Consider the following 25,017-nt stretch of genomic DNA (forward strand, 5'->3'; position numbering starts at 1 on the left):
AACTGCAAGGTCGTGCATCTTTACCCCGGGCCTGCCCACCACCATCGTGAAGGCCCTTTTTAGTGACCCCAACAGCACAAGTACGAACGAAACAACGCAGCGGAGCCCTGGCCTACTGTTGGCATCACAGGCCATGACCAGCTCGATAAAGCAGAGATGTAGGTCCCGTTGACATTCACTAACACCTCTGAAGTCGCAAACGGACAGAGAATGTGGCTTCTGTGCAAGACTGCCCCGGTCTGAACCCACAATTTGGGCTCATGCAAATGTCGATGGGCCATCCCGTTAGTTGTTAGAACCAGTGCAGTTTCCCCTTCGTTAAGGAAGGGGGGTCCTTTCAATCCTGCAGAACCCGCCCTGTGGTCCAGACAGTTGTGATGATATAAAACGGGACCTTTGTCTTGCCAGTATCATTGCAGCTGCTCAGCCCGAGCTATGAATGCTCTGATAGTGGCATTATCTTTGTACTGTTCGCATTTTGGCGTTGTCCTCTGGTCTAACTAACACTGGTGGTGAGACTTGGCCATAAACAACAAGGCTGTCTCTGGTGTAGGCCAATCAGTTTTCAAAGACAACGCGTACATTTAGAGCATGTTTGTATGTTTTGCCACAAGTATGTGTGGTAATACAGACTTCATTCCTTCCAAACGGTATGTATTTGTTGTTTGAACACCTTAACAGCTGTTTTATTGCCGCAAAGGGTAAACGTATTCTGATGTTTTCATACTTGTGACGATGTTCACACAGTGGAGTCTGAACACAAACGCCATCCCATCCTGGCGCATGAGTTGATCTTTTGTTAGCCAGGAAGTGGCGGCGATGGACGCGTGCCCGTGACCTCGCACTGTTGGAGCTGAGGGTTGGTGGGTCACGTCAATGTTGGGAAATTTAACCGTGGGCTCGCCAGCAGAACAGCGGTGTTTGACTTCCATCTCTTCCATCTCGATGGGGTAGACTGTTGCTCTTTACCACACTTGTTTTTTTTTCTCACCTCTATGGGTGTTTCGCTTTCCTCCCACATGCGAGCATTTATTGATTGGCTAACACATTAATATACACGTAGAGGATCGCAAAGCTCGGGCAATTGTTGGCACCGGCTGCTCATGGCGTGTTTGCCTTAAAGGGCCATCATCATTTTAGGAGACGCTTCTACTGTGAAGACGACGAAAGTAACAGCCAAGAGAAATTCGAATATTGTTGGTGGAGCCACAGGCAATACACACGCATCCTATCCGTGCCTCTTTGCATTCTCTGCACCACTGCCGTACCAAAGGTAAAGACCCTCCCGTGTAGCCTGAACAGACTGTTGGGGCAAGTGCTGTTAACGAGGGGGTGGGTGGCCAGCACCATGCCCTGTTGCCTTTGTCTCCCCAGTGGCTATGTTTTACACGCCGCATCAGGTACTCATTTGAGGCTGAGTCGACCTAGGGGAGGCCCAAAACCTGTTCAGATAATCGTCACTGGTGTTGGCCGTGGGCGGGAATCGAACTCGGGTCGCCGTGTTCGTAGTGCAGCGTAGCGCGAACCGCTCCACCACTGCACATTCACACAGACGCAGGGTAAACTCGCTTGTTCCGTACACTGCGCAAATACACGCGACCGGGCAACTGGAGCACACACGTTTACGTTAGTTTGAAATTCTTTATTAACATGTAATAACAACGAACAACAGTATTCCGGGCTCGCCATGGCGTGAAAGCTTCCACTTTCGCAGACATTTGTGCACGTGCGCCCAAAATAAAGACGTGACCACCTCAATGTGCACCTCCAGGGATGATGGGTTTTTTCGTGGCAAATTAGAGATTGTAAACGTTTTCTCCCACCGCAATCCGGCCTGGCACGGTGCTCATCTCTGGTGGCGAGATGTTAACTACCTCGCCTGGTGTACAGGAGGTTGTGGGTTCCATCCCAGCCCTGACGCCTGCTGCTGCTGCTGTATATTTGGAGTTTGCGTGTTTTCTCCGTAGTTACGTGGATTTTTCTCCGGGTCTTCCGGTTTTCCCTCCACATTTAGAAACATGCGTTTTAGAGTATTTGGCTGCTATAAATGTCCACGTGATAAGCCACGTCGTTCAACTATCATTTGTGGCCAGGTTGCTTCTGCAAAAAGAGCTACATAGGTCAGTGGGCCTTACCTAGTAAAATAAAATGGTTGCAGCCCTGAGCCAGTGGTGGAAACTCCACATTCCTATGGCGCATGGGTCAGTTTCTACATCACACCACCACTGGCTTCCCACAAGGTACTCATTTACTAACCCTAGAGCGATGACGTAGATTTGTGTCGGGGAATCCTTGCGAATGCAATTCGTGCGTGGCGGCCACAGCGCGCGATGGGCAATGTGTCGTGTTCTCGATTGGCTTCGTGCAATGTATGGGCATCATCAGTGTCCCGTGCTGGCATGACTGCCAGCATGGGAGGCTGAGCAGAATCAGTCTCGTCGCTTTGTCCAGGAGTTGACAGGCCAGTCCAGAGCCAGAGCCACCTTTGGCCAGCACAATCTCTAATATTAACCAGGGTGGGAAACCTTTTCCTTACCGAGGGCCGGAATGGAAGTTTCAAATACCTTTTGTGGGCCAATACCGATACCCGCCATTCGCCACTAATTGACGGTGATGTCGCCACGGCGCCTGTGCCAGGCCAGGTGCACCTTTAAGGGGGGCACACACATTAATGCACACACTTTAGTGACTTCTGTCCTTCGAAGAAGCCCAAGTGTCGGAGCGCTCAGTTGAAAAGAGTCCCCCCCCCCTTCCAGTACCTGATAAGTGCAGCCAGGATGCTTGCAGTGAAACATATTGCTTGCAAGCCGTTTCTAAGTGGGAGGCCTAACGTGGCCGTGCGCCTTAGGGGCATGGATCCGTATTTGGCCCACAGGTCAAGGGTTCCCCACCCTGATATAAGTGGACATATGTCAAGTATTTTAAACATACACACAGAAGAAAAAATACTCTTGAAGCTCCACACCAGGGCTGCGTGTCCCAGACTGTCACAGGCAGGTTTGAAGCTTGCATGGGACAGCTGGAAGAGGCGCACCGTGATGGCCCCCGCGTGCGGTCACTTGGGCTGTGTGTCCCCGGCGACTGTCCGACACGAATCACTTGTGACGCCATCACATCCCCCAATCTCATACAGCAACGCAAAGATCGACATGCAAGTTTGAAGGCCACACGGCTGCTTCAGCTGAGGCTTAATGAATCGCTGTCGTGCCTCTGGTGAACTCATCAACAAGGTTGTGTCACTGCTGCACTACGGTAGAGCACCAGGTCATGCTTTTAAAGTCTTCAGCTACTGACCAAAGCTTCATAATCATGTTAGACAGCCCGGACACACAGCCGAGCTAAGTATATCTGCACGAGCCGTTGGGTTGTGCCGCTGTGTCGGGGTTCATGGTTGCGCTGCAGAGCCCTCCAATGGACTTTGTGTTCGACGTTTCAGGAGTTAAAGCGAGTCGCTGAGCAAGCTCCCGACACGCGGATCGGAAACGTCGGACATCGTGTTGAACAACACGCGGCACAAGCTGACAACTGCGTCGGTGTTTTTTGTGTCCCTACTTCCTTTAGAATACTGGAGGCAGTATGGTGGGTGTCCGCATTCCCATGGTGGGTCCGTTTCTCCCTTAGGCCAGGGGTTGGCAACGAAAAATAACAAGAGCAAGTAATTTTCTTCGAACTCGATAGAAAACTAAATACTTCGTTGACTACTCAACGGTGCTTAATGAATATCGTCAAGCCATATGTATATGTTATCGCTATTTTGAGAACAGCACACGTGCAATTATTCGTAATGCCGCATTACACATCACCGTTGGGCTTTTAGACATTCGCCGTTTATGGAAAATAATTAGCAGGGTTTTTAAAAAATTCGTAATACAAGTTTTTTTTTCAATTATAGTGTCGGGAGTCACGAAGCAGTCCTATACAGAGCCACCGCATGCGGCTCCGGAGATGCAGGTTGCCGACCCCTGCATGAGGCCAATCACTGCTGACTTTCCACAAAGTGTTACAAAGTTTATCGACCCTCGGCTGGGAACTGAACGCGTGATTTCTGATTCCGAGTCGCGCGTTAATAATTACCGGAGCCCCGTAAAAAGCTCGTCAGATTTTTAAATGGCACGCCATTTACACGTCTCAAAATTCTAAGAATAAAACCGCATGAAAAAAACTACGTAAGATATGGACTTTACGACAAGTTTAAATTTCCGTAGGCCAGACACAACCCAAAACACACACGGCGCTTAACGCGTTTAACAGGCTTCCAGGCGTAACAAGAGGGAATTGCATCAGCAACCAATCTCGCCGAAGTGTAAATTACCCTCAAATTAAAGCGTGTCTCATCTCGCAGCTGAGGCTGCGCTTTCTCGGGCTGTCTGGACACTTGTTTGAAGCAACATGTACATGGGGGGGGGGGGAGGCAAAAATTACTACTCGGCAGTACAATACAGACGCGAGTGATGCCACTACGATTTCACTCCCCTCCTCACCCCCCACCCCCCACGATGGAGCATCAGCAAGCGATTTACAAGCGATTTCGTTCTCGTTCAGAAATCTTAAAACTCGCGTCGGACAGCCCGGGACTCAGAGCCCGAGATTCGCACTCACAAGGCTAAAGCTGCTCATCCTTTGGGTTGCGTCTTCGCTTGGCGCTGCACTGGACTGGCGTTGAGCTCAAGCGGGCTAAAACTGGGCTGGCGAGGACCTGCCTCTAATCCAGCTCGGAGCTCCATGCACTGTGCTTCACGGACGTGTGGGATATTGGTTTGTTCGAATGTTTGCCAGTGGCAGTGTGCGCTTAAGATGGGACACAGCAATCCAGAAGGGGGGTGGGGGGGGTAGCACAACCCTCCCGCGCTGTGTGCGTATGTATGTGTGTACGTGTGTTTATCACACGGGTAATAATTTGTTGATTAAAATTGGATCTTACACTTGGGGCATTTGACCACTGACCCTATTAGGGTACTGTAAATTAGGGTACTGTAAATTAGGGTACTGTAATTCCAAAGTTATCACACGTGCGGTGACGGTTCGAGTCAAGGATGACGATGTTTGTTTGTTTTGTTTTTACCGCCCCATTTGTATCATTGTCTCAGTTGTAGTTTTATTTGGCTCCACGACAGATAATTTGCATGTAATTAGCATACAGCATAATGCATACATTCTTACACGCATGATGAATTGTGTGTACCTGAATTGAAAACTAAATTCTTTCCAAGTGCTTTTCATGTTTAGTTTGTTGTCCTTCCCCCGCACCTCCAATGGGCACGGTTGGCTACGTGCGGTGCGAAAGAAGTTCAACAAACGTATGCACCGTTGCGTGCAAGAATACATTTTAATCAATGCCTCGTGAAGTGCCTAATTACGCTCACAACACACGCATCAAGGAGGTGTGCCTAAAGGATCGATTATTTACACTTTCTGTAAATTTAAATAAATCACATGCGAACGTCACTTCATCCGAAGGGAACAAACGGGACACAACATACGAGACAACATGAACCACACGAGCAAGCACCGATTCTTGAATCGACTCATGACCCAGAATCCTGACAGCTCATTGAATTGCCGAGCACGAATCGTTACTTTTCTGGAGTCTGTACGTATACCCAGCCTGCGTGCTGTACAAATACCAACTTGTGTGTACTGGTACATATATCAGCCTGTGCATATGCGTACACATACCAGCTTGTGTGTGCTGGTGTGTGTCTCCCAACCCATGTGGAACCCTGTGTGTATATGTATCTGTACATATCCTGGTCTGTATGTAACCCTGTGTGTGTCTATATGTTACTGTATGTATCCTGGGCTGTGTGTAACCCTCTGTGTGTCCATGTGTATTTGTACATAACCCGCTCTGTGCGTAACCCTGTGTGTCGACGTGTCTGCAGACGCCCCCAGCCCAGGCTGCATGGCGTTGCGTGCTATCCCTTCAGTGCGGTGCGTTCAGCGCGATGCCTCTAGCGCGCTCCCTGCTGCACCGGCTGGTTGCGGGGATGTAACGTCGTGTGGAACAACTGGTTGCTCAGCGAGACGGCCATGGAGAACAGCCTTAATGGGAACTCACTGCCAAAGCATGCGCACACACACGCACATACAGGCACACACACGCACAAAGACACACACACGCACACACACAGGCACACACGCACACACACAGGCACACACGCACAAAGACACACACGCACACAAAGCCACACACACGCATATGAAGGCAACATCAAGTGATGCATTTCACCAATGTTGTTACTCTCACTGCATGCAGATTACGCGGTTATTACACAACATACGACTGGCATCGATGATTATAATTACTTATTTTGTGCAAGTAAAACCACAGTGGGTCATTAAGACTCTTTTTGAAGAGGGTCCTGCATTGTTTTTTTTTTGTTAAGATGCTTTCAGCCAATTAACGCTGTGCGACGGGGCAACGCTCAATCCCCGTACAAATGGAAATGGATGGCGATTAATCAATTTGCGGGCCGCCATCTCCTGGCGAGCCAGGAGTATAGCGCCTCCTAGATGCCCACGGGTTTGTGTGAACCACCAACCCTTGGTGCTGTCCCCACAGCTCTGTATTGCAGGCTGCCACGTGCATAGCCACCACCCACCTAGCTATGATAATTAATTGACGAGCGTTAACCTGCTGGGTTGGGTAGGATCAGAGAGACTAAGAGAATCATCATCACTGTCATTCCCTCCCCCCCCTGCTGCTATTGAAGTGTGGAGTTTGATGTATTATTTTTTTAAATTATTATATATTTTTTGGTTCCTGGGTAGTAAGTGTTATTTCCTAATTGCTTATGCCTCAAAAGTACAGAAAATGGCTATTATTCCCCACAAATGTTGCTTTTGTGAACAGGTCAGTGATACCATTGGAACCTCATTTGCCAGTAAAAAATATGATAATTGTTTTTTACCCTTTTATCTGGCAACAAAACTGACACCTTTTTTTACAAGGAGTCATGTTTGCATAGACCACAATACCTGCAGTCCTAATGCAAACAAAAAACATTATGACTGCAGGTATTGTGATCTATGCAAACATGACTCCTTGTAAAAAAGGTGTCAGTTTTGTTGCCAGATAAAAGGGTAAAAAAACAATGATCAGGTCAGTGATATTTTGAAATTTACCTCTTTTCAATGAGAAAACGTGTGCATTTGTGTCTTTTGTTCACAAAGTCCTGGTCACAAAAGTAAAGTTTGTGGGGAATAATAGCCATGTTCGATACTTTTTAGACATAAGCAATAAAAAAATAACACCTAGTACCCAGGAACAAAGATGGTGTTACATAGTGTTATTGTTGCGCTCGTTCACCCGTGAAAGCCTCACCGAGTCTCATGACTGGTTTTCAGCAGGGTCCTGCCAAGTTTTTCGAAGTAGGCCGGTCAGTGACCGCTTGTGCATAATTTCAAACGAGAAATTTGCGGTCGTAAAGTTTTCCAATGTTGGACCGCGACAGCCAACTCTGGTGAATGGCGTCACCGGCATCTTTTACCGTTCACCGTGAAGCACCTCCGAAGAACACGCTTGGCTAGGTACGGTGCTAAAGAAGTTCAACATACAACCTCTCCAGAGACTCACATTGCCCAAATACTCAACACTGCCCATAGACTCAACACTGCACCTCCGATGAGCACGGATTGTCTACAACACTGTGCGAAAGAAGTTCAGCATACATAGAACATACATGAGAGCAGACCGCACGTGTTATTTTCACGGTTATTACAAACCGCAGGCATAACCACAGGGCAGCTGCTCGATCTGAACCGTGAACCTCCGCAGCAAAGCGGCGAACACGCCACACGGCTGGGCTGCGTCACCGCCGATTCTCTGTCCAAGCGTGCTCATCGGAGGTGCAGTGTTGAGTCAGTTTAACACGTAGCAGGCTTTCGCGACCAATATTATTCATAATAAAGGTTTTTTTGGGTTAGATCGCGTTATTTATAGATGTGTCATAACCCTCCACCACACGACACGGCCAAACAGTAAAAAATGTGTCACGTTTTCAAAGGACCAATAATTCACTACTTTAGCCCACCGGTGTGTTGAAGAGTGAATCAACATAATTTACAATTTGAGTACGACGTTTCGCTGGTAATTACATCCAGCTTCATCAGGCAATTTGCCAGAATGGTGAGGCTCTCCTCTTGCTCCCGGTCTTAAATAGAGTAGCAGCAGGGTGACGGCATCATTTAATTCATTCAGGTGCAGTGATTGGAGGCGGAGAGTCCATGGGCAGTACTATGTTGAACTACTTCCGCACCGTAAGTAGCCAACCATGCTAATTGTCTTCTGTGTCCAGTTCTACGATCGTCAAGTAATCAACGCTGCTGCAAACTCCAGTTCTCCTCCGATGAGCACGGTTGGCTACGTACAGTGTAGAAGAAGTTCAAAATACATCCATACAACTGCAAGTTCTATGACGAACATTGTTTGCCATGACTGCAAACATTGTTTCGTCAACATTTAATGCTCACTTTATATACACAGCAGTAAGTTATATTTCTGCACATTTCTCAGCTATATATCCACTTAGCGGCTTGTTTCCACAGATAAGAGCAGCACCACTTCTGTGATCAGTTGTCACCAAACCTGAACACAACACGCATCTCCTTAAGACAAGTTCGTATTGTCACGATTCATCGATTCATATAAATTCTTAATTCATAATCGATTTTTGGTCAGATTGCCACGCAAGTAAACTGCCAAAGTTGTGTCGTACACCCCTCCACCGCCCGACACAGCCGAATAAATAAAGCTGTCACATGAATAATCGTGTCCGTGTTTTTAGCACACCGTTGTGTGGGACAGCGATCTGGACAGGCATTCAACAACTTGGTAACGGACGTTTCGCTGGTGGTTACAACCAGCATCGTCAGGCAAGTGCCCGAATTGTCAACATCTCCTCGAGGCTTAAGCCGCAAGGGAGGAGATTCACGCGTGTCGAGTGCCACGGACGAACTTGACCCACGCAGCTCCGATTGACCGGTGCGTTCACGCGCAACGTAAACAAATAATAATCGACTCTTTACTCAAATCGCGACCATGATTCGGACGCACGCCACCACCTGCCTGGGCAGCGAATCGTTGCAGCTCCGCCAATACTGATGAACGTACACAGCCCTCGTCTTGTCAATCCACTGCTGAATGCGGGGGTCTCCGCACGCCGTAACGAGTCGCACGGGGGGCTTATCGACCGTACTTCATCGCTCTGATAAGTTTGGGTTGGTGAAGGCGGGCACACCATGGAAATGGGAGCGGCGCGTGCGCCCATTTAAATACGTACGTGCGTGCGAGGGGCTGCGCATACTCACAAGGGCTGCTGCGGTGGCTTTGCTTCATTGCCGCTGATGATGAAAAGTGGAAAGAGGATTGAAAACACACACCCACTGCACGCACGCACAAAGACAAAGAGACCCCCCCCCCACGCAACCTTTCACACAGTGTTGGAGCAAGTGGTGTAAGCGTGCAGCCATTAAGGCCGGCACGGTGTGCGTGGAGGTGATGTGGCCAGGAATAATGTCCGGGCCACATTTGTCTCTCCAGTGCTGATGTAAATACGCCCGCGCCGGGTAATCATTTTCAGGCAGAGTCGACCTAGGGGATGACCAGAACTGGGTGAGATATCACTCGCTGCTGATGTGAGCCGCGTATTAATTCGCTTCTCGTGGTCACCCGCAAGTTTCACTCGTGCTCTCCCAAGTCCGAGCTGAAGACTCCCAACTCCCCATCTGCCGATGGTTGCCACCTCGTCCTGGTTTTTTCGCAGGATCTCTTGCTGAGGCAGCTGCCGTCCCGCAAAAACTCTACGCTCTTCTCCGGGACGTTAAAATTCCCGATTTTTGTCGGTTGCATAATGGTACTCAACTCAAGACAACATCGTTCCCCCCATGTAGATTTCCATTCTTCCAGTACAGTAGAACCCCTCTTAACGACGGTAATTGGTTCCGCGAAACCGGTCGGTAAGTGATTTGGTCGTTAAGCGAGTATAGGAAATACACGTTAAAGGCTTAATTCATTCCAATCGCTTCAAAAGTTACTCTTCACCCCAAAAAAAGTAAATTTCGATTTAAAGCTTTCGTGACTGCAGGGATTCATCTTCTTGGTTCTTTCGGTAAAGTCACGTAGAAGGGAAGTAATAAAATAATAAAAATAAAACATAATAAAATATTATTTTAATTTATTATGTTTTATTTCTATTATTCCAAAAAAAGTAATTTATATATAATATTCTAATGGATATTAATACATAAAATATACTAACAACATTATAAACACATATTCAAATAAACATGGTTAATCAATGCATTTAATCATATTTACTGCACCTACAACAGCCCGTCGTTAACAGGGAAATGGTCGGTAAGTGAACACATTGGGCTCTGTGGAGGCCTGTCTTAAAGCGATTTTTTCATTAACAGGCGCTCCACTGCACTGCGAGTTATCGTTCATCCGAAGAGATGTCCCAGTTGTCTTGTGCGTCCGAGGTGGTAACCCAACTTCTCTCGTTGTCACTCCGCGACCATCCTTGTCAGCCCCCCTTCTCCCAGCGCGCCCCCCAACAGCGCGTGCAGCGGTGAGAATGGTTGTGGAAACGTGGCGACGCCACAATATCTCGCCCGGTATATAAAAAACCATGGTAATAATAGCGTCAGGCTTTCGCCACCGATAGTATCCATTAGAGTTTTTTTGGGTTAGATCGCGTAAATGTGTCGTCAAACCCGCCACCACCCAACGCAGCCAGTAAGGTTTGTCACGTAAAACAAAACATGACAATTCGTTTGGGGAAACGGGATGGTACCGCGGTTATATAATCAGGCAATTAGATATTGTTTAACTGCCAGCAGGTGCACCATAGGCGTGACAGATTGTACAGTTGAAGAGATGAAAAGACTCATGGCCAGCTTATGTCGAGTGAAACGAAGTTGAAGAACCTTCAAGTGAATCTGTATTCATACTGGAAGTCAACAAAGCAGAAAACCAATACAGGCAGTCTTCTACTTACGATTTAGATGCGTTACGACGACCCCATCGTAAGTCAAAAATATCGTAAGTCGAAGATGGCCTCGCCTACCCAGGAGTCTTAAAGAATGGTGATAATTTATCAAAACAGAGCAATTTACAGTACCGTACTGTATAAACTATATACTGTATGTATTTATTAATTACAATACTGTATTGCACAGTAAAATGTAAAGCAAAAAAACAAGATCAATTCTTAGCCTACCTATATGAACTGCAATTTAATAGAAAGGCGGGAGATGCGTACAGTACATCCCGGCAGCGTCCCAACGTACAGCATCGTACCTCGTACGCTGCTGCATTTGCCTGTCGCGCGAAATTTAAAATATTTTACAATTTCGTCGTATCGCCATCGTAACATCGTAAGTCGGACCATCGTAACTCGGGGACTATCTGTACAAAATTCTATCATTTTTGATAGCCAGGTCACTTCTGAAAAATATCTATATAGCTCAGTGGGCCTTACCTGGTAAAATACAAATAGTTTATAGTTTACACTGATGGCTTCGCAGAGGTGGAGAGGAGTTCATGAACTTGACGCTTTGTTTCGAGTGCCCCACCGGGATTTTTGCATTGTAAGTCCCAAAGTGCTGCTCACCCTTACACCAAAGTGGCAGCTGCCTTCATTTATAGGTTGAGAAAGTAACACGTGTACCCGGTTTATTGCAACAAACGTGATAGCCACTTCATTGAGCTATCGCTTGTGATGGGCAGGTCGCTTCTGAAAATAAACTGCACAGCTCAGTGGGGCCTTACCTTGTTAAAATAAAAAGTTTAGTTTGAGTTTAGAGAAGCGGTCTCTTTGGTTCTTTCGGTAAAGTCACGTAGGTATACAATAAAATAAATCACGTTTCGAGCACAACATACGCGTCCCACCTGATGACGGACGCTTGTGTTGCGCCCGAAACGTCGTGATTTATTTAATTTTCTACCTACGTGACTTTACCGAAAGAACCAAAGAGTATGGATTCCTGCAGTCACGAAAGCTTCTAATCAAGATTTTAGAGAAGCGGTCTCATTAAGTCGAGCCTTTGGCGGGAGACGGCAGAGCAGGGGACCTCGTACCTGATGAGGTAGGACTGTGGCAGGGAGGTGAGGACGGCGAGTGGGAGGCCGAAGCCGAGGTGGTAGGGCCAGTTCCCCTCGACCAGCGCCACTCGCTGGTGCACGCCCACTCCTGGCGACGGCGCGACGGAGCCGTAGGGGAGAGACGCACGCGGCACCAGAACGGGGACGAAGGGGAGGAGCGTGGTTATTTTGGCAGTTTTATACTTGATTATTCAGCAATGACTCTCGTGTATGATTAATTTCACACGTTTATAAACCACCTCGCGTACCCCCGGGGGTCCGCATACCCCCGGCTGAGAGCCACTGGAAGTGGCTGGGTGGGGCTCAGGGGGTTGATGCCGACTTACATCACGAAGCCACTAATTTAGATGATTTTAGTGCTGTAAATGTCCTCATGATGGATCACTTTGTTGAGCTATCAGTTGTGGCCAGGTCGCTTCTGTTAAAGAAGTTAGTAGCTCAGTGGGCTTTGCCTGGTAGGATGGGGATGTTTTAGTTTCATTAATGTGTTTGGGTGATTTGTTTACCTTTCTTGAACTTTGCACTACTATCACGTATTTGTATTGTTTAATATTCTAACGTTCTTACCCTGTTCCCTTACTGGACATCTGGGGAAAAGAGCTTTATAGCTCATTGGATTCCTCCAGTATAAATATTTTGATTCCTAAAACTCAAGACAATCGTCAACAACCCTGCCTTTAAAAACAAATATAATTCACAGATCGCGGCAATGGCCCCTTCTCACAGCACACTTCTAGCTCTCATTCAGTGTTCATCTAACTCATCTCTCTCTCTCTTTCTCGGCAGGCCATGGTCCAGTAGGCCACTCCAAGAGATGTTGTGACGAGATGTTAACTACCTCGCCTGGTATGCAGGTCGTGGGTTTGATCCCAACCCTGACGACGCCTGTATATTTGGAGTTCGCATGTCTCCCTCACCCCGTGGTTGCGTGGATTTTTCTCCGGGTCCTTCGGTTTTTCCCTCCACATTTAGAATCAACGTCACGCACTTAAGAGTATTTGGCTGCTGCTGTAAATGTCCACGTGATGATAAGCAAATTCGTTGAGCTGTCATTTGTGATGGGCAGGTCGCTTCTGAAAAAGAGCTACATAGCTCAGTGGGCCCTTACCTACTGAAATAAAAACGTTGTTTAGTTTAATAGTTTGCAGCCCTGAACCAGTTGAGGAAACTCCTCATTCCTATGGCACATGGGTCAGCTTCTACAGAGCACCACCACTGGTTGTTAGGAGCAGTTTTAGTTAAGTTTAGCATGGCGCGTGTGGGATCGCTCACTCCTCCGTCCAGTTGGGAGCCTTGCATCTCCTCTCGCGCTGATTCTCGCGCTCTCGCTCCATGCACTTGTTTTAGTTTAGCCTTCATGTGCCAGACGTGGTCCGCAGGCCACCAGGCGGAGAACCCCGCTCTGGAGATGACTTTCTATGGGACAGCCACACGGCGGACGGCTGACACACGACGGACGCGACGCGTGCGTACCCATGTTAAACCACTTGTACTCGAAGCAGTACAGCGAGTAGAGCAGAGACATGTGCACAGTCCCCACGATCTGTCCCACGCCTGGGATGGGAATCCAGCTTACACTGAGGCCCTGCGCAAGGTACGCATGCACACACACACACAAGGCAAAGACAAGAAAAAGATCCCCCGTATAGCCTTAATAGACTTTTGGGGCAAGTGCTGTTAGCGAGCACCTATGAAGGCTGACACGGTACATATGGGGGTGGGTAGGTGGGTGGCCAGCACCACGCCCGGTCTTCTTTCTCTCCCCAGTGGCGATGATTACACACTGCACCAGGTACTCATTTGAGGCTAAGTCGACATAGGGGAGGCCCAAGACAGGTTCAGATTATAATCGTCACTGGTGTTGGCCGTGAAATGAACGCAGGGGTGCAAGCGTGCAATCATAAATGGTCCGTAGTGTGCAGAGATAAACAAGGCAGCTGCCTAGAACAGCTTGGGCTGTTTCGCCCGCCACGCTTAGAATCTTCGCCCGCCACGTTTAGAATCAATATCACGCGTTTAGAGTGTTTGGCTGCTATAAATTTCCACGTGATGAGCCACTTTGTTGAGCAATCATTTGCGGCCAGGTTTCTTCTGAAGAGCGCCATGGCTCAGGGTTGCTGCCCAACATTCAGGGGAAAATGCCAAAGATTAAGTGTAAATTCCAAATCAGTGTAAATGTGCAACATTCAGCGTAAATGCCCAAAGTTCAGTGTATATATCAGAGATTTGGGGTAAACGCCTTTGGCAGTGTGAGGCTATTCGTCACGGTCTAGTTCACCTGTATGAGGAAGAGTGCCTGCAGCAACAAGCTGAATAGCAGATCCGCGACGAACTTGCTGAGGCTTGGGAAGGAGTGAGACTTCCCTCCCCGCGAGCCCAAGTGGGCCAGGTCAGCGATGTCCTGCGCAGACAAAGAGCGCCGGAGGGGGTCAGCGGCAGCGTCGTTTAACGGCGAGCGAGCGAGCCAGCGCTCTCCCTCTTTCAATGAGAGCAGAACTCTCTTCCCTCGCCCGCTCCCTCCCCCGGGCGCCGGCGCGGTGTCTCTGGGTGTGGCACCCGCCTGGAACCAGATGGCGTTGACGATCTTGCTGAGCAGGAAGAGCGGCAGGACCCAGAGCGCTCCGAAGATGGAGGAGAGGATGAATTCGAGCCAGCGCCACACCCCGAGGTGCAGGCTCTCCGCCCCTCCTGCCTCGCCCACCGCAGCAGACGCACGGCGGCGTCCACGCGTCACGTTCGTTTATCCCGTCCGCGCTCACCGGCGCAGCCGCAGCGCCACCCACGAACGTTAAAACCGGGCATCGACCACCCCGCGATTGAACCACATTTCTGCAGCATAGCGGGTCGATGGCCCTCAGCCGAGTCGCCAACGACCGTGTGGTTCGTCCGTTTACGTGACGTAGTCGGTCAAGCTGTGACGGCTCAATGATGTGGATCGTCAACGTGGCGAATGCTCCGAGCAGGAGTGTACACGTTGTGTGCGATCTCGTGCGCGTGCAATGGAGCGGCGGTGCAGTGGTTGGGGCACTGCACTGAATCAGAACCTTTATTTTATCCTGGAGAAATCCGACGAGCTATGAAGCTGTTCATCACTGATGTACAGCAACCTGAGTTTGATTGCCAGCTACGGCTGACATCCGTGGCGAGTAACATCGACACCGACCCTTTACCAACCCGCACTGACAAAACGTGAAGTACAGTAAAACAACACCCATGCACCACCGTAAAGGTTCGTGTAAAGCCTCCATCCAGTCGTGGATTGACAAAATAACGTTTAATCTACGTGGCCAAGAGGCCCGTTGGGAGGGAATTCAGAAGCAGTTCCGCCACGCACGTCACCCTTCCGGGGCCGAACCCCGACGCGGTGTGACGCGTAGCGCAGCTCGCGGGCAAGAGTGTTGGCAGGGGGACGTTCTGGGCTCGCGAGGGAGCGACCGCGGCGGTGCCGTTCACACGGCGCGCTCACCCTGAATGAACCGCGAGAACACCAGCGCCGTGAGCGCTTGCAGCGCGGGGATGAAGATGCTGTAAAACAGCTGGATTGAGAGCTGCAAAGAGAAAAAAATAATACATTTCACAAATTAATAAATTGGGATCTTTTAACAGCTCCGGCCCGACACTGGACTTTCAAAGTGTCTGGAGTAGATGACGGTGGCTGTCATTCCGTACGTAGCCAACCGGGCTAATCTGTGTTGACAAAACTACGTGAAGCACCGTTGCCACGTTAAAGGTAAACGGCAAAAGCGCAGCCCTGCAATCGCTGACTCACGCCACCGCTGGCGGTAGGGCCCCCGCTCGAGGCAGCTCCAGAGAGCATCCTCTCGTGAGTACTTTGGTCTACTCTTCCACGCTCGCCAGACACCCTGGAGGAGGTGGGAGAACCCAAAACTTTACCCCCACCACACGCGACCTGCCGATTGACCAACTGTGATGTTATTAATACTGCTGGGCGGACAGAGGCCGGGTCGGGGTGGGGGGGGGAATGCAAAAAAAAACTTGCACCGTTGTTTCAAGGGGCTGTTCATAAATGACGTCACGCGATTTTGGCCGATTTTTGACCCCCCCCCCTCGTCACAAAAAGTCAGACCCCCCCTCCAATATGACGTCACAAAACTCTGCCCCCCCCACCCCAAAACCATATTTCCATTTTGAAAATAAAACATGCTTCAAATCGCTGTAAACTATAATCATTGTAGTGCGTATTTAATGTGGCGCTGCACTCTGATGATGTAGGAGTGTTGTTATAACAATTAGTGTTGTTATAATAATTCTATATTTATTTAAAGTTGCGCATTTTGACGTGACGTCACATTTCTCAAACCACCCCCCCTCTCGTCACACATCGTCACAAATGTCTGACACCCCCCCCCCCCCAGGTGCGTGACGTCATTTATGGACGGCCCCCAACTGCCGTGCCCGGAGATCCAACCAGTGACCTCTGAATTGTGGTAAACAATTACAACAAAAAATACTAAAACCACTGGGACAATTTTTCGGACGAGATCTGCTGCCTTGCTGGGCTGCACCCCGGAGGCGGGGTTGGTGGATCACACGGATATCATCACGTGCGGTGACACTCCCCACGTGCTGGGCTGTGCGGTATTAGTACACACGTTGAACTTCTTTCGCACCGTACGTAGTCAACTGCGCTAATCAGAGGTCAGAGCATTGAGATCCTGGGTTTACATCACGGCTTTGTAGCTGCCTCTGATTAAACTGGGTTCTCAAGCGAAGTGAGTCGATCGTCTTAGCCTGGCCACCGATTACTGCACAACAACAACAATTAAAAAAAAAATTGGCGAAATTCCAGCTCTGAGAATGATCTGTTTGACTGTGATGTGACGAACGTTACTCTGTATGTAGAACTTCTGTTGCACCGTACGTAGCCAACCGTGATAATTGGAGGTACAGGGGAAGGACAACAAACTAAACACAAAAAGCAGTTCTAAAGAAAAAAGTTGACCGTACCTAATGCGGGCAGCATAGACGTGGGAGTTTAGAAGTAAAGTAAAACAATGGCTGCTTGCCCAACTGCCGTCTGTTGCCCACAACAGTGCAATAGAAGACAAAACCTTCGAGGCCTATGGGAACCTCTTTGTCCATGGAATTCACCCATCCAAGCACGATCCAGACTCAAATTCGCTTAGCTTGTGAGATCTAACGAGATTGGGTGCATTTCACCTGATTTGGTCAGGAGCTGATTTTATATTATGCGGCAAATGTAAGTTTCCAAAACGCCCTTAAGGTGCCCATGCATTGCGGAGGTTGACGCAAAAGAACTCCTTCATGCGATTACGTCAGTTTTTTTCATCCTGATGCCAAGCGTTTCACTGCGTGAAAATTATATCAGACAAGAAATAATACGTCTGTCGGGCGGACGGTCAAGCGCTGCCCCCTGCTGTGTGGACCAAGAATCACTTGAAGGGACCCCAAAGGTAGCTCTATGATATCCGCTTCAGCGGGCCCTTCTCCAACATGAAGCAGTTGCACCGCTCGGTCGCGAACGGATTCTGTGGCCCATGGTGCACAATTGGGAGAAGATTGGGGAGGAAAAGGCAAAAAATAAATATTTTTAAAGCACTCAAACGAGATTTCCCCCCACGCGAGTTAAATCAACGCACTCACCCAGAAGATGCCTCCGTTCCATGCGCAGCACTGCAGAATACGTATCACGATCTTTGGCTCACTAAAAAGAAAGAGTAAGGACGTTATTAGGGGCGTGTTAGTATGAAGGCGACGCTGCACCTACATAAACATTTAGGGCCTAACCAATAGCTTGCTGAAAAAACACCAATTTGGTTGGTTAAGTGGACGATGGTGATGTTTTCCAACCACTATATGAAAAGGAACATTCAGCCACACAAGAATTGGGTCCTTGGCGTTCCGCGCTACATTTTTTGTTCTGCGCAACAGTTCATGAAATCTAGAATTAACGTGGATTATTCTCCGGGTCCTCCGGATTTTCCCTTCAATCAACATACGTTTAGAGCACTTGGCTGCTATACATTTCCACACGATAAGCCACTTAGTTGAGCTATCATTTGTAGCCGGGTCGCTTCTGAAAAAGAGCTACATAGCTCAGTGGGCCTTCCCTGCTAGAATAAAAAGTTTTAGTTCAGCGTGGCGCGTGTGGGATCGCTCACTCTTCCTTCCAGTCGGGGCCCTTGCGTCTCCTCTCGCGTTGCTTCTCGCGCTCCCGCTCCACGCGCTTGTCCAGACGCAGGACAGCGCTCATGCCCCAGATGGAGTCCCGTACGCCCTGCTCACGCGACGCCACACCGCAGGACGTGAGGGTGCGACCATCACGTTTGCATCGTTGCCCTCGTCGGGTGAATATATCAGGTGCGGCATCTCAACCAGAGCAGGTAAGCTGTGGTGTGGGGCATCTCAATCGCATCATCACTAGACATTCATAACGAAGGTTTTTGGGTTGGATCGCGGAAGTATAAATGTGTCGTAACCCTCCACCACCCGACACAGCCACTGAGGTTTGTCATGTAAACACAACGTGACAATTAGTTACTGCTTCAGCCCACCGGTGTATTGGAGAGTAAGTCCACAGTATTTACAATTTGAGTAGTAAGACGTTTTGCTGGTAATTACATCAACCAGCATCATCGGGCAATTTGCCAGAATAGTGAAGCAATCCACCTGCTTCCGGTCTTAAATAGAGAAAGGTGACGTCACCGCTGTTAGCCAATCATTAATTGGCACGTTTTGTTTACGTGACAAACCTCACTGGCTGTGTCGGGTGGTGGCGGGCTTAACGACACATTTATATTTACGCGATCTCACCCAAAAACCTTTATTATGAATATTGGTTCCGCACCTCCAATTATCGTGGATAGCTGCGTACGGCGCAAAAAAAGCTCAACACACAACATACACACTCAGGTTTGTTGACATGATTCCTTGCAAAAGGTTTCTATTTGGTGTTTGAACATCATACTGCCAGAAGGGGTAAAACCTATTCTTCTTTTTTCAGACTCAGGTTTATTTATCGGCATTGTATCACGTCATCATCTTCATCATCATCAATGTCACCCCGCAAACCCTGGGGCCACGACAACCGCGTGGAGGGTGCGCTGCGCTGTCCCACCTTCAGCACGTTGAGCACGGCACACTTCGCCGTGTCGGCCATGGGAGCACTGCAGCGATGCCCGAAGATCGCACGGCAGCCCGCAGCTAATGAGTGCGCGCACAGAGAACACGGAGAGAGAGAGTGACGAAACAAGGCGGACAAGCGAGGGGCAGTGCACTCGGCCACGATAAGCGCTCACTGCCACCGACGTAACGCGTGTGCCTCGCAGAGGTTCATCTGATATAATTTACATGCAATGAAATGCGTGGCAACGGGATATGTAAAAAAGAGACGTAATTCGCGTGAGTTCTTCTGTTGCGCAAACCTCTGCAATGCACCGGCACCGAAAGGGCATTTGGAAACTTACATCTTCCGCACAATATCAAATCAGCTCCTGGTCAAATGAGGCGGAATGCACCAACCAATATTAACCATAATAGAGTTTTCCCGGTTAGATCGCGTAAATATAAATGGCATGAATGGCGAATTGCCATGTTTTGTTAACGTGACAAGCCTTACTAATTGGTTGTGGTAGCGGGTTTAATGACACATTTATATTCACGCGACCGAACCCAAAAAAACCTCTATTATGATTAATCTCATTAGATCTCACAAACTCAGCGGGGTTGAGTCTGGATCGTACTTGGATGGGTGAAGACCATGGGAAAAGAGGTTTCCATCGGGCTCGAAGGTTTGTCTTACATTGTTGCACTGTTGTGGGCAGCAGACGAGATCAGCAAGGTATTGTGGTTCATTTGTGGAAGGCGAGGCATCATTAAGTACCAATGAGAAGGAGAGTAAAAACTTGGACAATGATCGGCAGGATTGGCCAAGTTACCTGGCTACTGTCGGTAAAAATGTAAACTCAATTCACTCTTTCCCACACAACCTCAATGTCATTATCGGACCTACTTTTCGTGTTTCCATTGAAATTGTCAAAGCAAGTGTGACCTGTGTGCGTCTACAAACGAACAGAAGGTGTTATTCGACAAACATTTTGGGTCAAGTGCTTTCTTTACATGCCCAGGAATTTGCTCACATTATTAGACCACACGTAGAGACACGGCGATTCGCATTAGGTGGCGAACCGAAGTTTCCAAAATGCACCAAGGGTCCTGCTTACTTTAGAGATTCACACAGCTGCACGGCTTCTTTTCAGCACGTCGTATTTCCATGACGTCTCTCACGTAGTCTCATCTTCTTCTGACCCAACACCCTGGGTGGGGCTAAACATGTTGGAAGATGTTTGCCGTCTTTCCCACGTAACTCCAATTATCACGATTGGCTACTGTACAGTACAAACACAGACACCTGTATATCCGCATAAATGGATTGGATACACACTTGTATTACAAACACGAGTCACTGACGCAGATGCCCCATATTGGCCTCATAGGTTGTTGCAGGCAAGTGCCATCAGCAGATCTTTGTGCCGCTTCTAACACCAAAGGCCATCCCCGTCCATCCTCCTCTCACTTCTCCATAGCCATGCACCTCGATGTCCCCACCACCACCCTTCTCTCCCCCCTCTCACCTCGGACACCGCTGCCTCCGTGTCCATACAGGAGACTCCCAAGTTGATGGGTGTGCCCTGAGGCTCCATCCTCAGCCCCCCCCCCCCCTGCTCATCTCAATACGTCTCCTCCCTCGGGGCAAACATCGCCTCCAGGTTCAATGCCGACCACCAATTTTCTACGCCTGCGAAACGAGACGGCGCCGTTGGCTGACAATCCCATCTCCCATCCCCGAATCGGTTTCAAGGATGCACCGTCGTGGAGAATCCTACCGTGGACTCATCGCCGACTCAACCCTCCGGTTTGGCGAATGAAGCCCTCCTCACCCACCACCAGTCAATCTTTGCTGCTCCAAAGCTCTGCAACTCACACCCCACGCAGCCATCCGTGCTGCTTAAGTCGGGGCCACGGTGGCGAGATGTTAATTGTCTCAGAAGTGTGTGGGTTTGATCCCAAGGCGGCCTACCGCCTGCTGATTATTTGGAGTTTGCGTGTCTCTCTCCCCCCGTGTGTTTCCCTCCACAGTAAGAATCACGCGTTTAGAGTATTTGACTGCCGACTGAAGTTCCCACGCGACAAGCCACTTGCTTTGAGCTGTGGTTTGTGACAAGCCAAGTCGCTTGTGAAAAACAGCGACCTAACTCAGCGGGCCCTTACCTGGCAAATAAATATAGTTTATAGAAGTGCCTGAAACCTGTTCAAGTCTAGCCTGAATATCTCCCTTTGTTGTTGTGAGGGTCCTCACCTCACCACCGCCACCTCCACCACCTCACCACCACCACCTCACCACCATCACCTCACCACCACCACCACCTCACCACCACCACCTCACCACCATCACCTCACCACCACCACCACCTCACCACCACCACCTCACCACCACCACCTCACCACCATCACCTCACCACCACCACCACAACCTCACCACCACCACCTCACCACCACCACCACAACCTCACCACCATCACCTCACCACCACCACCACAACCTCACCACCACCACACCTCACCACCATCACCTCACCACCACCACCACACCTCACCACCACCACCTCACCACCTCACCACCACCACCTCACCACCACCACCTCACCACCACCACCTCACCACCACCACAACCTCACCACCACCACCTCACCACCACCACCTCACCACCACCACCTCACCACCACCACCTCACCACCACCACCTCACCACCACCACTTCACCACCACCTCACCACCACCACCTCACCACCACCACAACCTCACCACCTCACCACCACCACCTCACCACCACCTCACCACCACCACCTCACCACCACCACCTCACCACCACCACAACCTCACCACCCCCACCTCACCACCACCACCTCACCACCACCTCACCACCACCACCTCACCACTACCACCTCACCACCACCACTTCACCACCACCTCACCACCACCACCTCACCACCACCACAACCTCACCACCACTGCGTGTGAGGCTCCTCACCTCACCACCATCTCACCACCACCACCTCACCACTACCACCTCACCACCACCACAACCTCACCACCTCACCACCACCTCACCACCACTCCATGTGAGGCTCCTCACCTCACCACTGCCTCACCACCACCACTCCGTGGAGCCGTCTGTCCGCTGCTCTCAGCACGGGGTTGGAGGAAGCTTCCGCGTCGCCTCACGGCACCACGGACATCGGCAGCAGGACGAAGGCGCTCCCAAGCACTCTCACTATCACTCACTAATTCACACTCACTCACTATCTCACTCACACTCACTCATTCACACTCACTATCTCACTCACACTCACTCACTATCATTCACGCTCACTAATTCACACTCACTCACTATCACTCACGCTCACTCATTCACACTCACTCACTATCTCACACTCACTCACTATCTCACACTCACTCACTATCTCACACTCACTCACTATCTCACACTCACTCACTATCTCACTCACTCACTATCTCACGATCTCTCCCCGTGTCTCTCTCCCCGTGTCCCTCTCGCGCTCGCCACTGGACTTGTCTCTCTCCGCGGCTCGTTGCAGATTCCACAATCGGGGACCGCGGCGATGTTCGCCGTCTCAGCCCACAAGGGACGGGCTTAGGGAGCGCGTCAAAGTTGCACCGACTCGTGGCATTGCCACCGCATCGGCTTCCGTATCAAATTGACATTTGGAAATCGACAATTTGTTCCACCACGGATTGAATCGTCGCAATAAATCCAGATGCGGTATACGAAACTCCACGTTCCTGTGGCGGGCGCGAGTCTTACAATAGAACACCTGTTGTTCCCTTCCCCTGTGCACAGCAAACACGTGGCTTGGAACCGCAGCCTCAATATTCTATGCCTACTGATGATTAGTGGCGCTCGCTTTATCGACCCCGGAGGGATGATGGGCCGAGCCAGCCCCACCGAACAGGAATATGAACTCGGAACGTTGCTCGCGTGAGCCGTTCGCTCCTAACGCCGAGCCACGTGGCCGGACAGAGTTTTAGGGGCCGTCCATAAATGACGTCACGCGATTTTTGACCCCCCCTCGTCACACGGCGTTACAAAAAGTCAGACCCCCCCCCCCTCAAATATGACGTCACAAAGCTCTGCTCCCCCCCCCCCCCCCAAATAAAACATGCTTCAAATCGCTTTAAACTATTGTCATTGTAGTGCGTATTTAATGTGGCGCTGCACTCTAATGTACAAGAAAACATCAAAAAGTTTAATTAAGTAGAAAGTGTTATCTATATTTAAAGTTGCGCATTTTGATGTGACGTCACATTTGTCACTCGTGTGAGGGGTGGTACTATAAGGGAGGTCACGTGCCCTCCCAGGTGGGCCCGGGAGGGCACGTGACCGGGCAGGGGGGCCCCCATTCGGGGGTGAGAGGACCACGTGACCCAGAGTCCCCACGAGGGTTCTGGAAGGGGGGCGTGGCCAGGGCAGTTATAAGCGGGTCCCGAGAGGGTTCGCGGCGTTCAACTCTGGCAGTGAAGTCGCCATCCTCCATCCTCGGCCTCCGGTCTTCACGCGTGGACCAGGCAGCCAGTTAGCTGCCCTGGTCCGACTCGAGAATTGTCTCTCCGAGTGTCAGATTAGTTAGCAGTGGTGGTTACCACCCTGTGCCGTTATCCTGTTAGAGTTACCCGTTGTGTTAAATACACGCGTTGCCTACAAGTCCAAGTGTGCGCCGAAGTTAACACACGCTACACCAGTAGAGCGCACCGCTGTGTTGGAGAGTAAAACCCACAGCATTTACAACGAGCTTGTTTGCCCGTCCAAGGATGGGTGGATATTGCAGTAAATGTGAAATATTTGTTAGAAAAATTGTTGAGCTCATGATTATTAATGAGGGGGTTGTTGCCTCATGTGGAGTGACGTCACCCACTAATGGTTATTGGGGAGGGGTGCGGCATGTGGAGTGACGTAACCCCCTCAGTTCAGTTTCAGTTTAATTTATTAGGTAAAGCCCTGTGAGCCATTCGGCTCTTGACTCGGGTGCAACCGCAACAAACAAAAACATGAACAAGAAACCTCTTCAAGTGACTAAGCGCAACCAGAAAAATCCAGGAAAAAACAGCAAAGTCTTCGAGAAAAAGCACCGTATATCAATGCCGTGTGCAAAAATCCCATAAAAAGCAACTCATGAAGGAGACGTGGTGCAGCATCGGCCTGCTGATGATCTCCTGACGTGGTTGAATCCCTCATGGTTATTGTCGAGGGGTGCGGCATGTTGAGTGACGTCACCCCCTCATGGTTATTGTGGAGGGGTGCGGAATGTGGAGTGCGCGGCCTTCTTGTGCGTTAGTGTAAATTTCCACGCGGGCATGAATATTAATGAAAGGGGGGGGGGGTGCTCTTTTGTTTGCAGTGACGTCACGCACGCATGTAGCACTGTGCTGCGTAGATGCAATGAAACATCGTCATATTTGAAGCGACTTTGCATGATAAATTATTTAATTCAGCTCGACCTTCCTCTGCATTAGTGTAAAAATACACCCACTCATGAATATTAATAAGGGGGGTGGGCTTCATCTGGAGTGACGTCATGTGGGGGGTTGAGCCTCATGTGGAGTGACATCACGCGCGGGACGGACAGACATTTCTGGGTGATTATTATAGTGGGTAATTGGAGTAGGACGTTTCGTCGGTAATTCCAACTAGGACTTCACACAATAGAACCTCACCGCCACCAGCCCCTGCCACATGGGAAATGTATTGGCACACGTGGCCTTTAACCCTAGCAGCACCAGCAGCCAGAGTTGGTGGATCACGCGCAGATGTTGCGAAACTCCCTTTCCGCCGGCGTTGAATAAGCCAGGCACA

The 25,017-nt window shown here is 49.7% G+C and overlaps 1 protein-coding gene across 5 annotated transcripts; it reads right to left on the minus strand.

Annotated features, from left to right (window-relative positions):
- Positions 1 to 1,627: 1,627 nt before the first annotated feature.
- On the minus strand, positions 1,628 to 23,028 carry EI24 (EI24 autophagy associated transmembrane protein). Of its 5 annotated transcripts, none has more exons than XM_061551239.1 (11): positions 22,659 to 23,007; positions 19,206 to 19,291; positions 18,250 to 18,365; positions 17,732 to 17,792; positions 15,573 to 15,654; positions 14,667 to 14,794; positions 14,385 to 14,507; positions 13,580 to 13,691; positions 12,083 to 12,194; positions 9,310 to 9,384; positions 1,628 to 6,057 (listed from the first exon to the last, which is right to left on the minus strand). In XM_061551239.1, exons 2-11 carry the CDS (start codon positions 19,245 to 19,247, stop codon positions 5,952 to 5,954), a joined length of 957 nt encoding a protein of 318 aa, XP_061407223.1. In that variant the 5' UTR covers positions 19,248 to 19,291; positions 22,659 to 23,007; the 3' UTR covers positions 1,628 to 5,951. The 5 variants fall into 5 exon arrangements, with proteins under 5 accessions (XP_061407223.1, XP_061407222.1, XP_061407225.1 ...); XM_061551238.1 differs by having other exon boundaries at positions 22,282 to 23,002; XM_061551241.1 differs by lacking the exon at positions 22,659 to 23,007 and adding an exon at positions 20,974 to 21,001.
- Positions 23,029 to 25,017: the final 1,989 nt, after the last annotated feature.

Source organism: Lethenteron reissneri, chromosome 14, assembly GCF_015708825.2.
Source record: "Lethenteron reissneri isolate LAM-NWPU_2019-01 chromosome 14, ASM1570882v1, whole genome shotgun sequence".
Taxonomy (NCBI): Eukaryota; Metazoa; Chordata; class Hyperoartia; order Petromyzontiformes; family Petromyzontidae; genus Lethenteron; species Lethenteron reissneri.